The 14,646-nt window shown below is 38.0% G+C and overlaps 1 protein-coding gene across 1 annotated transcript in view; it reads right to left on the minus strand.

The window, feature by feature from the left end:
• Nucleotides 1–14,646, minus strand: part of COL9A1 (collagen type IX alpha 1 chain) — a 116,647-nt gene that overhangs the window by 5,313 nt on the left and 96,688 nt on the right. Inside the window, 2 exon segments of the mRNA XM_042781563.1 lie at nt 3,776–3,853; nt 12,844–13,032. Coding sequence (XP_042637497.1) covers nt 3,776–3,853; nt 12,844–13,032 — 267 coding nt within the window.

The following is a 14,646-nucleotide window of genomic DNA, read 5'->3' on the forward strand; positions in this document are numbered from 1 at the left end:
ATTTGCTGTGAACCCACAACTTTGGGTTTGTGATTTGAGTTGAAGCAGATTTCCATGAAGCATATTTGTGTGTTAGAATGGGGTGCTGATTAAGAGAAGGGTGGCATATGAGTGTTGCTTGAGAACAGGATAAATGAGCTACAAGGGCTTAGCAGGGGTCTAGCTTTACCCCTAGCTCTTCCTCATCTGCCTCAAAAAGCTTTTGTAGTGAACTGAGTTATATTAACAATTGGATTAATGACCAACATTTATTGAGTGCTTACTATGTGCCAGAGCTCACCTAAGAATTGTGGTATCAGGGAGCTATCATATGATCAGTATTTCACAAATGGAGAAACTGAGACACAGAGAAATTAACTTGCTGAAAGTCAAAACTAAGAAATGACAGTCAAGATTTGAACCCCAGATGTCTGACTGCAAGCCTATGTTCCACACAGCTAACTTTCAGAGTACCAACTTTAGGGGATGAATAAGCCAAAAAAAAAAAAAAAAAAAAAAAACCTTGGTTCAAGGGCTTGAATGATTTGAGGAATTGTTAGCTGAGCATACTCACAGTGTGGTCAAGAGAACGTGAGCTGCCATAAGAACTAAAGCCCCCAGCTGGTGCCTTTGTATCCAAGTGTGTGTAATCAAGTGTGGTAAATACAGGCCTGTTGTGCCTATTTGCTAAAGTGCTTACAAAAACGTCTTGCAGCAGACCCGTCTTCTCCAGCCCTGCATGCTTTTGAAAGTTCTTCTAAATTTTTGAAAAATAATCTGAGACTCAAATTTTTTTACACTAATTAATATCAAAAATCCTCTCAGTTAAAATGTAACAAAATTTCAGAAAAAGAAAGACCAGGAGAGTTGGGATAAAGTAACTGGAAGAGAGAAAGCAAGAAGAAATGGGGAAAAATATGTCAAAGTGAGGAAGATGGAAGAAATTAATGATCAGTGAGAGAAATGAGGGAAAGGAATAGAAAGCAAAGAAAGGTGACAGTTCAGAGGTAGTAACAGGAAGAGCTCTGGTAGCATAGTGCCTAAAGTACTTGATTGCTAACCAGAAGGTTGGTGGTTCAAACCCACCAGCCACTCCTTGGAAGGAAGGTTGGGCAATCTACTTCTGTAGTGATACCCCCTTGGAAATTCAAGGAGAGGTCACTATGAGTTGGGTCCAACTCGATGGCACATAACAGGAAGAGCCATGATGGTACAATGGTTAAAACATTCAACTGCCAACCAAAAGATTGGTAGTCAGAACCAACCATCTCCTGTGGGAGAAAGATGTTGCTGTCTGCTTCCATAAAGATTTATAACCTTGGAAACCCTTTAGGGCAGTTCTACTCTGCACTATAGGGTCGCTAAGAGAATCAATGGAAGTGGGTTTGGTTTGAATTGGATATGGAAGGAGCCCTGATGGTGCAATGGCTAACCTTGGCTGGTAACCTAAGGCATTTGACTGCTAACCAGAAGGCTGGAGGTTCAAACCCACCAGCCACTCCTCAGAAGGAAGGCTGGATGTTCTACTTCCCTAGTGATACCTCCTCAGAAACCCAAGGAGGGGTCACTATGGGTCGGATCCAACTCAACAGCAGTGCGTTGCATTTGTTATTAGCAGCCCTGCAGGAGAAAGACCTGGTGATCTGCTCCTGTAAGATTTTAGCCTAGAAAACTCTATGGACATCATGTATGTTTTCACCATAATAAAACTGCAAGGAAAAAAAAACCCTCTGAGGGGCAGTTCCACTGTGCCACATAGGATCACTGTAAGTTGAAATCTACTAGAAAGCACCCAACACCACCAGGGAGGGGCAAGAAGCAGAGAAAGTCAGAAAAGAAAAGGGAAAGTGCAAGTTTTAGGATCCCTGAAAAAGAGTGTGAACAAAATGTTTTAACAAATCAGATTTAAGTCCTAAACTCAAAACCAGATATAAAATTTTTAAACTTCTTTAAAAAGGGAGGAGAGATGAGGGCCGGATAGAACTGTCAGCAATGAACTTGACCTGCTGCACCTTTTTGCCTACACATGAATGTCTGATGTGCTAAAAAGCAAATCAGTGAAGCCCTTATTGAAGTTAATGAACAATGGCTGCAGAGCACCGGTTCCCTACTCCCTACACACTCCCACCCCCTCGCTCCCCACCCCTATCCCCAGTTAGACGGTGCACCCCCGAGTGATTTGACACAAGTGGGAAATCATGCACCTCCTTGTGGGACACTATACATGCAGAGGGTCTTCTTCCATCTTCCTTCCCACTCACTTTTAAGCTAAAAGTTTGGTTTCCACCAGATTTTCTCAAGGTAAGACTCACTAGAAAATATTAGCAGCTTTCAGTGAAGGAAGATATTCCCAAAAGTGCAAGGACTGATCCAAGAACTGCAGTGATTTGTCAACAAGATGTAAGGATGGGAAATTGTCATATAATCCTATCATTACACAGATAATTAAATTAATTGTGAGGAAGTATTTCAGCTTTGAAACTTTACCACTGGTAAAGAAGAAAAGTACTCTTGGTAAATTCTACATTTTTTCTTTTCTCTTCTAATCATCCATCAATGAATCTAGACTTTATTATGCATTAAAATCTTCTTGGTCTCATTCAGCTCCAAACAGATTTTCTTTTCCTTTTCCAATCATAAAAGGTTTTATCAATTTGTGGAAACAGATTGATAAGTCCATGAATCATAGCTTTAGAAAGTCAGTGTTTGAGCTATATCCAAATGCACTCATATTTTAAAATATTCTTTCAATGAGAAAGCAATCCCCAGGAGCAATGAAATGGATCATCAGAAAGCAATGATGGTTTTGGCTACAATTATAATCTTGATTGAATATGTAAGCCTCTGGCAGAATTAGGAAAAAACAAATATTTTCCTAAATTTCTCTCAACTAAGTTCTCCAAACTCAATGCAGACACGTGTCCCCACTTTTTCTGTTCAATCTCTCTCATCTCCCCTCTCTCTTCAGCCCCAGACATGTCGGTGTTTGGGAACCTTCCTGAATCTTTGCCTCAGTTTGCAGGGAGGCTGCAATCATTCCTGCTCTAAGCAGAACTAGCTTTCAGCACGCTATGGTGCTTCTGTGGTTGGATATTAAGTAATTCCCCAAAGGATGAGTGTGTTCCAGCCTCACCAGCTCCCAGTGACAGAGCAGCCAGTGTGCAAAGAGAGAACAGACAACCAGTGAGAAAACACCAGGCTCCTCACAGAGGCTACTCTGTTGCCTCCATCGACGCAGCTGTGATATGTGGCATGCGGCTTATATGTGGTTCTTTGTAGCTATGTGTAGGAATGTTCAGGTTTATTTATTGATTGGTTTATTTTCTGGATATGGGTTGTTGGAGGGTCTGGAAGTTTGAAAGGGGAGTTTTCAGAAGAGAATTTCAGTTCATGAATAGTTGAAAAGTTGGATTAATTTTCCTACTGCTCTTTTGCTTTAAAAGAAAAACAAGAAAAAAGGAAACTATCAACTGGGCTAAACTGGAAAGGACCCCATTCATTCAGAATATTTATAACAAATACGTTGTTTCTGGACCTTGACACTATGTTTTTAAAAAGGATCTGTTTAAGAAATTAATTTCAATCTCTGACAGCTATCCTCTTACAAAGAATACTTACATGATTTACTGATCATTTAACTCTTCATTAAAGCTGGTTTTGAAAAAGTTATGCCAGCATTATCAATTATCACTTGATATGCCTAAGTCAAACTGCAGTTCTTCTGCACTATTATCCAATTCAGATGGCCACTTGCTGCTAGTTTCTCCACCTCATCCAAAAATGAAACATACATTACCTGGGAGACCTATTGCTCCGGGTAAACCTTTGGATCCTCTTCCTGGAGGGCCACGCTCACCCTTTTCTCCCTGGTCACCTGCATTGCATTAAAGAAATGTTATTTTTCAATACACTTATATAAAAATAAATTCCCGTATTTTTAAACTTTAAGTAAAGCCTAAATTCAGAAACTAAAAAGCCATAAAGTTTCTACAAACTAGAATGTAATAGGTAGCAAGTGAAAAATGAGTTCATATTAATAGATCAGAAGGCTGGCGGTTCAACCCACCAGCCACTCCTCAGAAGGAAGATGGGGCAATCTACTTCCGTAGTGATACTGTCTCGGAAACCCAAGGAGGGATCGCTATGAGTCAGGTCCGACTTGACAGCACATAACAACAACAACAACAAGGGGAAAACATCAAATGGTTGTATCCAGAGATGCTGAAAAGGCATTTGACAAAAGTGAATATAAGTTCTTAAGAAAACATTCAGTAAAATCAGAATCAATGGCTACTTCCTTAATATGATAAAGTATAGTTACATCAACCCAAGAGCTCACATAATGTTTAATCAGAAACACAAGAAGCAGTTGTATTAGAGTATATAAGGAAAATGTAAAGATGCCTACTTTATCACTACTTTTACCTTCAGATGATATAAGTGCATATCTGAAAACTCAAATCACTCAAAAACTATTACAAACAATAAAAAAAAAATCAGTAAAGTAGCAGAATATAAAATTAACATATGGTAATCAATAATTTTCATATATGCAAACAACAAATAGTAATGAGATAGAGTGAAAACATCCTATTTGTAATAGCAATTAAAATATTAAATAACTAGGAATACACGCAATCAGAAATATACAAGTCTAACATGAAAAAATTTTTAAACATTTCTAAAAGATACAGGAAGGTTTTGAAAATACTCTTGGGTGGAAATATACAAAATGTTATCAGTTCTCCCAAAGCTGAATTTCATCATGATCCTAATAAAAATACAAACAAGTTACTGTTTAACCACATAAAAATTATTCTGAAATTTATGTAGAAAAATACATAAGCCAGGTAACAACAAAAACTCCAAAAGAAAAAGTAACATGAAAGAAATCAACACTCCAATTATAGTGTGGGATTGGTACATGAATAGACCAGTGAAACAGACTAGAAAGTATATATATATGAATTTGGCTTATAGTAAAAGTATTATCTTAAAGTGGAAAGAAAGATAAACAATTCAAGAAATGATGTTGGCAAAAGTAGGTAAGTGACTAGAAAGAAAATAAACTTGAATCTGTACTTCACACATGGTTTCAGGAAAAATTACTAATGGATCAAATATTTAAACATAATTTAAGAACCAGAAGAAAACAGAATTGTTTTGTAATCTCAGTTAAGTTGGACTTTCTATCATGATTCAAAATATGAAGAATTCCTAAAATCACTATGAAAAAGGAAACAACATAATAGAAATTGAACAACATACGTGAGCATGTAGGTCACACACGTACAAAAAAGGGCATAAAACCTCTTATTCCCTGACTTTATCTCTTAATAAAATAAATACAAATTTTAAAATAGAAAAGATATTATTTTTTGATCTATAAGATAGGCATTAATTCCAAAGTTTAATTAAACATATGTTGTCAAGTTTTGGGAAAAATAAACTCATACATTTCTGATGAGTACAAATTGGTATAATCTCCTTGGTCAGTATTTGAAAATGTCAAAATTACAAATGAAAGTGCTATTTTACCTGGTAATTCCATTCCTAGCAATTTATGCTAGAGATGGAGAATATATTGATAGTTTGAACACAAATTTAATATGTATACAAGACATTGTTCTACATCCCACTTTGGTGAGTAGAGACTAGTCTTAAGTTTGCCAGTGGCCATGTAGATGCAATAATTGTTCACTCCTTGTCTGGAGCGAAAAAGAATGAAGAAAACCAAAGACATGTGGAAACAATTAGTCCAAGGGACTAGTGGACCATGAAACCTAAGCCTACTTGACCAAGACCAGAAGAACTAGATGGTGCTTGGCTACCACTGTCAACCACTAGGAAAAGGATCAGTGAAGGAAATCTTGGATAGAGTAGGAGAAAAATATGGAACAAAACTCAAAATAATAAAAAAAAAGACCAGGCTTACTGGTCAGTTAGAGACTGGTAAAAAGCCCTGAGATTATGGCTCCTAGTCACTCTTCAGGCCTGGAATTGAACTCACTCTCACGGCTTCCAGCCAAACAATAGATAGGCATATAAGGGAAACATTTATGTTGGGTAGGTATACTCCTTAAAACAATCACTTATGGGAGATTGTAAAGGCAACATTTAAACAGTGGGCAGGAATGTTTAGGACAGAAGGACACAGGGAAAAGGTAACCACAGGGAGGAAGTGGGAAGAGAGCTATTACATTATGGGTATTGCATTTGATGTTATGAAAAAAAATGTGTAAGAACTGCTGTTTGGAACATGAATTTGCTCGGTAAAGTTTCACCCAAATTACAATTAAAAATATAGATAGATAGATAGATAGATATGTGTGTGTATATGTATATATATATGTATGTATGTATAATGTTCACTTCAGCTTGCTGAGATAGCAAAAGATTGGAAACAGCTTCAATGTCCATTAAAAGGTTAAATACATTATGGTACTTCCACAGAATCAAATACTATGCAGGTATAAAGAAGAAAGAGGCAGCTCTTTATGTGTTGATTTGGAAAGATCTCCAAGACATACTGTTAAATGAAAATTGTAAGGTCTAGATCACTTGCTTAAAGGATAATGTGAATTACTTTTAAGAGGGTGTAGAGAGGATATATATTTATATATATTCATATATTTCCCAACAGGGAAAGGGGAAGGAAAGGAGGCAAATGGGAGACAGAGGTGGGAGGGAGAACTATTCACTATTGCTTTTTATACTTTTAAAACACTTTAAACAATATAAATTTAGTATTACCAAAAACAAGGTAATGAATTTTAAAAATTTAAAGTGCACTGTCACAAGTGCCTAAATTTCAGTACTGATTCATTATTTACAGAGACAACTGTATTTTTTTCTCATATAAGACACCTATGTAGTAACACACTCAAGCATACAATGCATATGGCACACATAGGAAAAGGAAACTAATGCACAAGGGGGCTGCATGGTTTACCAAAAAAAGTATAATGCCCCCATTATTTGCATAAATATAGGGTATGCTTTGGATTGTATCCAACAATAAGCATATGCAAGACATTTGCAAGACAGTTGACTGAATTTGGGAATTCTGCAGCCATAGAACAAAGCCAAACAAATTATCTTGGTCCATGCAGAAACTAAACTCAGAAACTTAACCTCTTTAACATAGTGTCCTAATATCTTAGTTAACTAATCCTAAACAACCTCTACTGACCCTAGTAGAAGGCATTTCTAGTATCCTATCACTATAGGAATATATTACTATTCTATTACACTATTAGAAGATACAGTGACATTCTATAGCGAAGTCTATACATAATCATGTTTTTCCAAACATTTATATTGGACTAACCTCCTTTAGTATTGTTTGTCACAATTTAAAAAACAAGGTCACATACACAACAAAAATAGGAAGAATATGTGTACAACCATCTGCACATTAGTCAAATAGTCAAAACTCTCTAGTTATGAAGTGACTGTTTAATAGTCACCATACTTTGATTTTAGCTGTGAATGTCTTTGTGTGAATGTTTTTATGATGAATCATCTATGTTTCAAAACAATTTAAATTTATATAAATGCCATGTAAGGATAGGAAGCTCAGGTGGAACTTGTAGTCACTTATTTTATCCTCATCATCAATATGGCTTTGCTGTAGTAGGAAGGTATGACAATTATTCTTTTAAAAACTAACAGCTTAAGCATGCTTGTTAACCTAACAATTTAAATGTCATGTCACTGTGATTCTGGAGGCTTGCAATGAGAAGAGAATCTATAAATGTGCCACATTTTCTGAAGATTTGAGATGGAAATTATAAATTAAAATGTACTTTTCACACTGATAGTGAAAGCTAGTTATTTACACATTCTGGCGTGAAATCACACCACCTTTAAAATGTTACTTGCAAGGAATAAGACCACTGCCTTAGTTATTGTGATGCTGTCTTTTGGTTACCAGTCACTGAAAAACAAATTTCAGATGGGCTCCAAGACACAGTCACACTGTGTAAACTGTTGCTCCCTAGCCAACTGTGCATGAAGCCTGGTTCTGCTTATCACCAGGGCTAATCTACTTCTTCAAGCCCTAGTCATGTCTCCTTTTGAGATGCATGAAAACCAGCTCAGGAAATTAAAGATCTACCTTTCCTTGCTGATTGCATTAAAAAAATACATACAAAGACCTTGTATAAACAAGCTTTACAAGAAGGAAGATATGCAGTTTGAGAGAAAAACAGCTCCTTACGAACAGAATGACTAAAACTGAAGAAATTCTCATTGCCGCACATTGTTATTGTTGTTGTGTGCTGTAAGTCAACTCTGACTCATAGTGATCCTAAAGGACAGCATACAATGGCCCCATAGGGATTCTTAGGCTGTAATCTTTCCAGGAGCAGATCAACAGGTCTTTTCTCCCGTGGACTGGCTGGGTGGAACAAACCACTGACTTTTCGGTTAGCCGCAAAGCGCTTTAACCACTGCTGCCAACAGGGCTCCTCATTCCTGCCTAGTTGCCATTTATTTCATTTATTTGCAAGCTATAATTGATGTTCCATCTCCATGTGAGCAGATTAATACTGGAAAGGGTGTCAGTCACAGTTATGACATGTATTTTCTCAAAAGTTCATTTACATATTGACATGTCTGTTTGACTCACACTAAAATACCTAAAAATATACAGACTTACTCAAAGGGACTTAAAATTAATCCAGACCTTGAACATTTAAAAGTATATTTATAACACTAACAACTAGTGCAGAGCTAAGAAACGTGAACATAAGGCCAGTTAGAAGATGCCGTTCATGTTTCTGCTTCAGTATACATTAAAATGTGTATGGGCAAGGGCCTTAGCCCTAAAATGCTTGTGCAATATTGTGTATAGCATGTTGCTAAGAAACAAAAGAAAACTTAGAAGTATGATTTAAGTGTTGAATATGATTTGAGGCTTGTGGTGTTTGTTGTTGTTATGTGCCGTCGAGTCGGACCCAACGCATAGCAACCCCTCCTTGGGTTGCCAAGGCACTATTATCACTGCGGAAGTAGATTGCCCAACCTTCCTTCCAGGAAGTGGCTGGTGGGTATTTCTACTAGTTTCTATTGAAAATGTTCAGGAGGAAAACAGTGATTAATACATAGCCTCATCTGTTAAAATTATCAGTAAAACATATTTGTTTGTTATTTCTATAGTAATTTATCTGGAAAAAGACTCTGAATGTGAGTATATTGTATAGCATGGCTGATATGATCCCTTCTTTACTAAAACTCACTACTGTTCAGTCTATTCCAAATCATAGTAACCCTGTAGAACAAAGCAGAACTGCCCCATAGGATTTCCAAGTCTATAAATCTTTACAGGAGAAGACTGCCTCATCTTTCTCCCATGGAAGAGCTGGTGGGTTTGAACTGCTGAGCTTTTGGTTAGCAGCCAAATGCCTTACCCCCTGCACCTCCATAGCTCCTCCTTCTTCATTAGGTATGGAAAAACAGGCAACATTGAACTACATCTCATCTCCAATTGATTGAAAATTTAACCTTCAAAATGAAGGAGTGTTAATTCTCAGAGAAAACTTGAAAAGCAAATTTTTGGATAGTCAGAAAACTTATGTTTTCTATTAAATACTACTGTAATGAGTGTGGCAAAACAAGAAATGTCAAGTCCAGTGACCTTAGAATTATACATTTTCAAATGTGTGACAATTCTGTTTTAATAAAAGAAAATTGGATTCCCCCTCCCTACCTCTACACATAGGTCTTAAGAAATAAAGCTGAAAGATGTTGGTTTAAATGAATCCGAGCTCTGGTAGCATAGTGGCTAAGACACTTGCCTGCTAACCAGATGGCTGGCGGTTCAAACCCACCAGCCACTCCTCGGAAGGAAGGTTGGGCAATCCTACTTCCGTAGTGATACTGCCTCGGAAACCCAAGGAGGGGTCACTATGAGTCGGGGCCGACTCGACGGCACATAACAACAACAACAACAATGTTGAGAAAGGGATGGAGGAGGATAAGGAGAGAAAATCTTTGAAGAAAGAAAAGGACATATCACTTTTAGATTATAGCCATGTCATTGATATAACAGAAAACTCAGGAGTAAATCCCTTACTCACTCAAGCTATTCTTGACAAATGAATTTAGTGCTAGAGACATTTTCCAGGTTCAGAATATAAAAATACACTTTCTACCCTTCCAAATAAATTTGTCTGCTTGGGCCAACCCAGCCCAACCTAGCCACAATTCACTGCTGCAAAGAGCTTCCCACAAAACTTCTCAAACACCTTACTTTTGTCGACAGTGGTGCTCAATCCTGGCTGCACATGAAAATTCCTATGCCCAGACCAATTAAACCATAATCTCTGAGAATGGGACCCAGACATCGGTATTTTCCATAGCTCCCAGATGATTTCCAATGTGCAACCAAGGCCGAGTTCTATTACTCACTCAAAGTTAATCTCTGTCCCCAATATGGAGACTTCCTTTTGGCCCAAGAAAATAGGGTTTTGGTTGGATTAGACCATCAAAACTCTATTATTTTCAGTAGGAAAATGGTAATTACTCTACACTGATATATTTAGCTGCATCAGAGTCCCCTGTTGGGCCTGTTAAGGTACAGCCAGCTGAACTGATTCAGTGGGCCTGGGGAGTGGAGGGGAGGCATGAATTTGCATTTCTAACAATCTCCCTATTGATCCTGATGCTCTAGGAGCTCTGGTGGCATAGTGCTTAAGGCATATGACTGCTAACCAGAAGGCTGGCAGTTCAAACCCACCAGCAACAACTTAGGAGGAAAGGTGGGCAATCTACTTCCATAGAGATACTGTCTCGGAAACCCAAGGAGGAGTCGCTATGAGTTGGAAATGACTCAACGGCAGTGAGTTTGATTTTTGGTTTACTGATGCTCTAGGGACCACTCTTGAAGAACCACTGCTCTAAACTGAATTCATGAAAGGCTGAAGAGTCATTTTGGAGCTCTGGCACAATGAATTCAACAAAGTCAGCAACCTTCCTACAGCAGCCTAAAAAACTCCAAACTCTACCATCGAGTCAATTCTGACTCATAGAAACCCCCACTGGGTTTCCGAGACAGTAAATCTTTACAGAAGTAGATTGTCCCATCTTCCTTCCACAGAGCGGCTGGTGGGTTTAAACGACCGACATTCTGATTAGCAGTCAAATGGCTTAGCACTGCACCACCAGAGCACCTTCCCCACAGTAGTAGACCCTCAGAAATGGTTCAGAGTGAATCAAGCCTAACCATAGAGAAAGTAATGAGCTCTGGTTGCACGGTGATTAAAGCATTCAGCTGATAACCAGAAGGTTGAAGGCTCAAACTCATCAGCCAGTAGTTCCATGGGAGAAAGATGAGGCAGCCTGCTTCCATAAAAATTTATAATCTTGGAAATCCTACAGGGCAGTTCTACTCTGTCCTACAGGGTCACTATGAGTCAGAATTGACTCAATGGCAGTGGGTTTTTGGTTATAGAGGAAGTACCTAAGAGTTAACTTCCTGAATAAGTAGTAGAAACAGAACAAAGATTAATAGCTGTGTGATTCTTTCAGAGAAATGCCCAGTTCTCTTCAAGATGAATTCCACTCTCAGCTCCATCTATATTTGATTTTGTCTAGCCTATGAAAGCTTTGAAAGTGTGCCAGGCATAAAAGAGACCCTAATTAGGGCTCATTTTTTAACACACAGCTCTGCAATGCAAAAAAAAAAAAAAAAAGAAAGTCATTAGCTAAATTGTTCTAGCTGAGAATGCAGTTAGCCAACTGCACAGCAATTCATTCATAGACCCAAAAAGGCAGCTCACTTGCCCTCTGACCATTTACACCATAATATTTATCCCTAATGGGAGCACCACAGGAAAAAAAAAAAAGTCCTTGTCTTGTTTTTGATGCCACATCTTTCAGAAATTCCCCAGAGAACTGTCAGTCACTCATGATACAGAAACTCCTCAGTTTATTTAATCCTCTCTGTAAATCATCCAGGCACACACAACCTGAGCTGACAGACTTACTCACCTTAACAAGCAAACACCATCTGACACAACTGGTCCTGCCAGCCCTGCTGAGTAGCCAACACACTCACAACACTATTGTCTGTAAAATACTGGATGCAAGGGCTCAACTTGCTTTAATTAAAAGGGGAAGAAATAAACTCTCTCACATGTTAAAAAGGGAATAAAGTTCAGTTTTACTTTAGAAAAATTCCATTGAAACCAAATATTCAATGTAACTTTTGAAAAGAAGTGGGAAGCACAAGATACAATTTTATTACGCCCTTCTAAACAATTTTCTTTGTTTAAGCTACAGATACGGTCTAAGGATTTTTGCCCTTCTAGAATTCTACAATGATTTTGTTGTTAGTTGCCATTGAGTCAATCTTGACTCGTGGAGACCCCATGTGTGCAGAGTAGAACCGCTCCATAGAGTTGACAAGACTCTGGGCTTTCTGAAGCAGATCACCAAGCCTGTCTTACAAGGCGGGTTTGAACTGCAAAGCTTTCAGCTGGTAGTCCAGTACTTGACAGTTTGTGCCATAGGGTTTCAAAAATAGCTGAATGATTCTTTACCAGTTTATTTTAAGTGTGTTTTGAAATATAATTGAGGCAGAGTGAGATAGAGAAAAATCCATACTAAAACTTAGGTAGATCTTACATCTAGCACTTGGTCTACTGGGTCAAGAGCGTATCAAATAAAGTGTTTGCGATTTTACCATCACCATAGCAAGAGAGAATAACACATCTTCTTGTTATTTATCTCACAGGAAGATCTGAGATCTCCTATGCAAAATATAGTAAAGTATGTGAATTCTTTGAACTTAGAAATGGATCATACATCTGAAAATAGGCAGGGTATGTTCCTTGGTTCCACATGGGCAGAAAGGCTTACCTTTAGGCCCCTTGAGACCGAGAGTACCAGGGGGGCCCTTGATGCCTGGGAGGCCACGCAGTCCCATCTGACCTGGGAAACCATTCTCTCCTGGGGGTCCAGGGGCTCCCGGGGGTCCAGGCCTCCCAGGGAGGCCAGAGGCACCAGAGTCTGGACGTTTGAGACTAGCAGCCATCTCAGCAAAATGTTCTAAAAAATAACAAACAAAATAACCCAGAAGACTAAGACACATGAAAGTGCTTCAAGTGAAAGGAGAAGGTCTCAAGCCTTATTTTCTAAACATGTCTTCACATTTCAAAACTGATGGTGAGAAACGAATGAAGCTGGTAATATTCCCCTGGGCTTTCCTCCAGAAAGATTCACTAGTGCTACTTTATTCAGCTCTCCTGGATATATCTGATCCTGCTATTTTGAGACAAAGAGAGGGGGTAAGTCTTAAACTGCAGTGCTTTGGGGTGAAGGATGTTCTGAAAAGAAGAGTGTGTCATCTGAATCCTAGCTGGTTATCTTAAAAACCCAGGTTGGGAAGAAAAATGAGTTTCTTGACACAGGAAGTAGTGGTTGCCCAGAGCTTTTTAAAAGCCAAGGACATTGTTCAGAATTTGTATTAAGACACCATTGCGGCCTACCCTCATATTTTTAGTAACCTGAAATATCTTCAGGAGTCATGATTCTTACAAATTCTTCCTTTCAAAAGTTTTTCATGCTTGGAATAGATGACATCTTAAAAATAACCTGTTTCTTGGGACTTGTCATGGTCTGTCTTAAAAATTAATAATTGTCTGGGCTTCTTCAGGAACTTTTAAACAGATTAAGCATCATCTACTAAAATCATGAAGAACAAGAAAATTGTTCCACTGAAATCTCTAGAGGAAATTTTCTACTGTAATAGTTTTTAAAACCTTTAGGCTACAAAGGAGAATATAAATTGGAGACAAAATTCTAACCAATATTTTCAAATTGCTTTAGTGTGAGTATTCTGTTTGTCTTATGTAAGAGTCAGCATAAATCATTATTTTCTAGATATATAATGTTTAAAATTGAAATATTCTTTCAAGATAAAATATTTGCAATGAGGAGATCCATATTGGTTTTCACAATATATGGTAGCAATATAGAGGTGGTTATGGAAAATTTTACAAGTCTATTAGGCATGCCAGACTGACAAGAGATAATATTTCTTATGACAGAACTGGTTACCACCAGAACAAGAGAATTGTTTGTTAGGGGGTCCCAATGGAATCTGGGATTGTGGAATCTCCTCTGTTATAAGGTATTTTTATCATTCTTCATTTTCTTTGTGGTTTCAGAACCAGACCAATTCCAAACAGCTATGATTAGTAACAATTACCATAGCTACAGGAGCTCTGGTGGTGTAGTAAGGCATTTGACTGTTAACCAGAAGGCTGGTGGTTCAAACCCAACAGCCACTCCTCAGAAGGAAGGCTGGGCAATCTACTTCCGTAGAGATACTGCCTCAGAAACCCAAGGAGGGGTCACTATGAGCTGGATCTGACTTAACGATAGTGAGTAGTAGTAGTAGCACAGACAAATTTAGATAAAGATTAACAAATGTGATTTTCTACATATGTAGTATATGAGTGGAGGTGATGTCGTCCTGATACTCACTGGCAGGGAGTCTCACTTACTTCTCACATGACCTACAGAGAGCCTAGGTAAGTGCTAGGTATAAACTAAGTAGTAGATCATATGGAGGGGGAAGACATCTGAGAATCAGTATTCTAAAAAACTAGCTATCTGACATAGAAAAGAGAATATATATATATATATATATATATATAT

The sequence above is a fragment of the Orycteropus afer genome, unplaced genomic scaffold (genome assembly GCF_000298275.1).
Source record: "Orycteropus afer afer isolate SDZICR_OR568_19922 unplaced genomic scaffold, OryAfe1.0 scaffold00133, whole genome shotgun sequence".
Classification (NCBI taxonomy): domain Eukaryota; kingdom Metazoa; phylum Chordata; class Mammalia; order Tubulidentata; family Orycteropodidae; genus Orycteropus; species Orycteropus afer.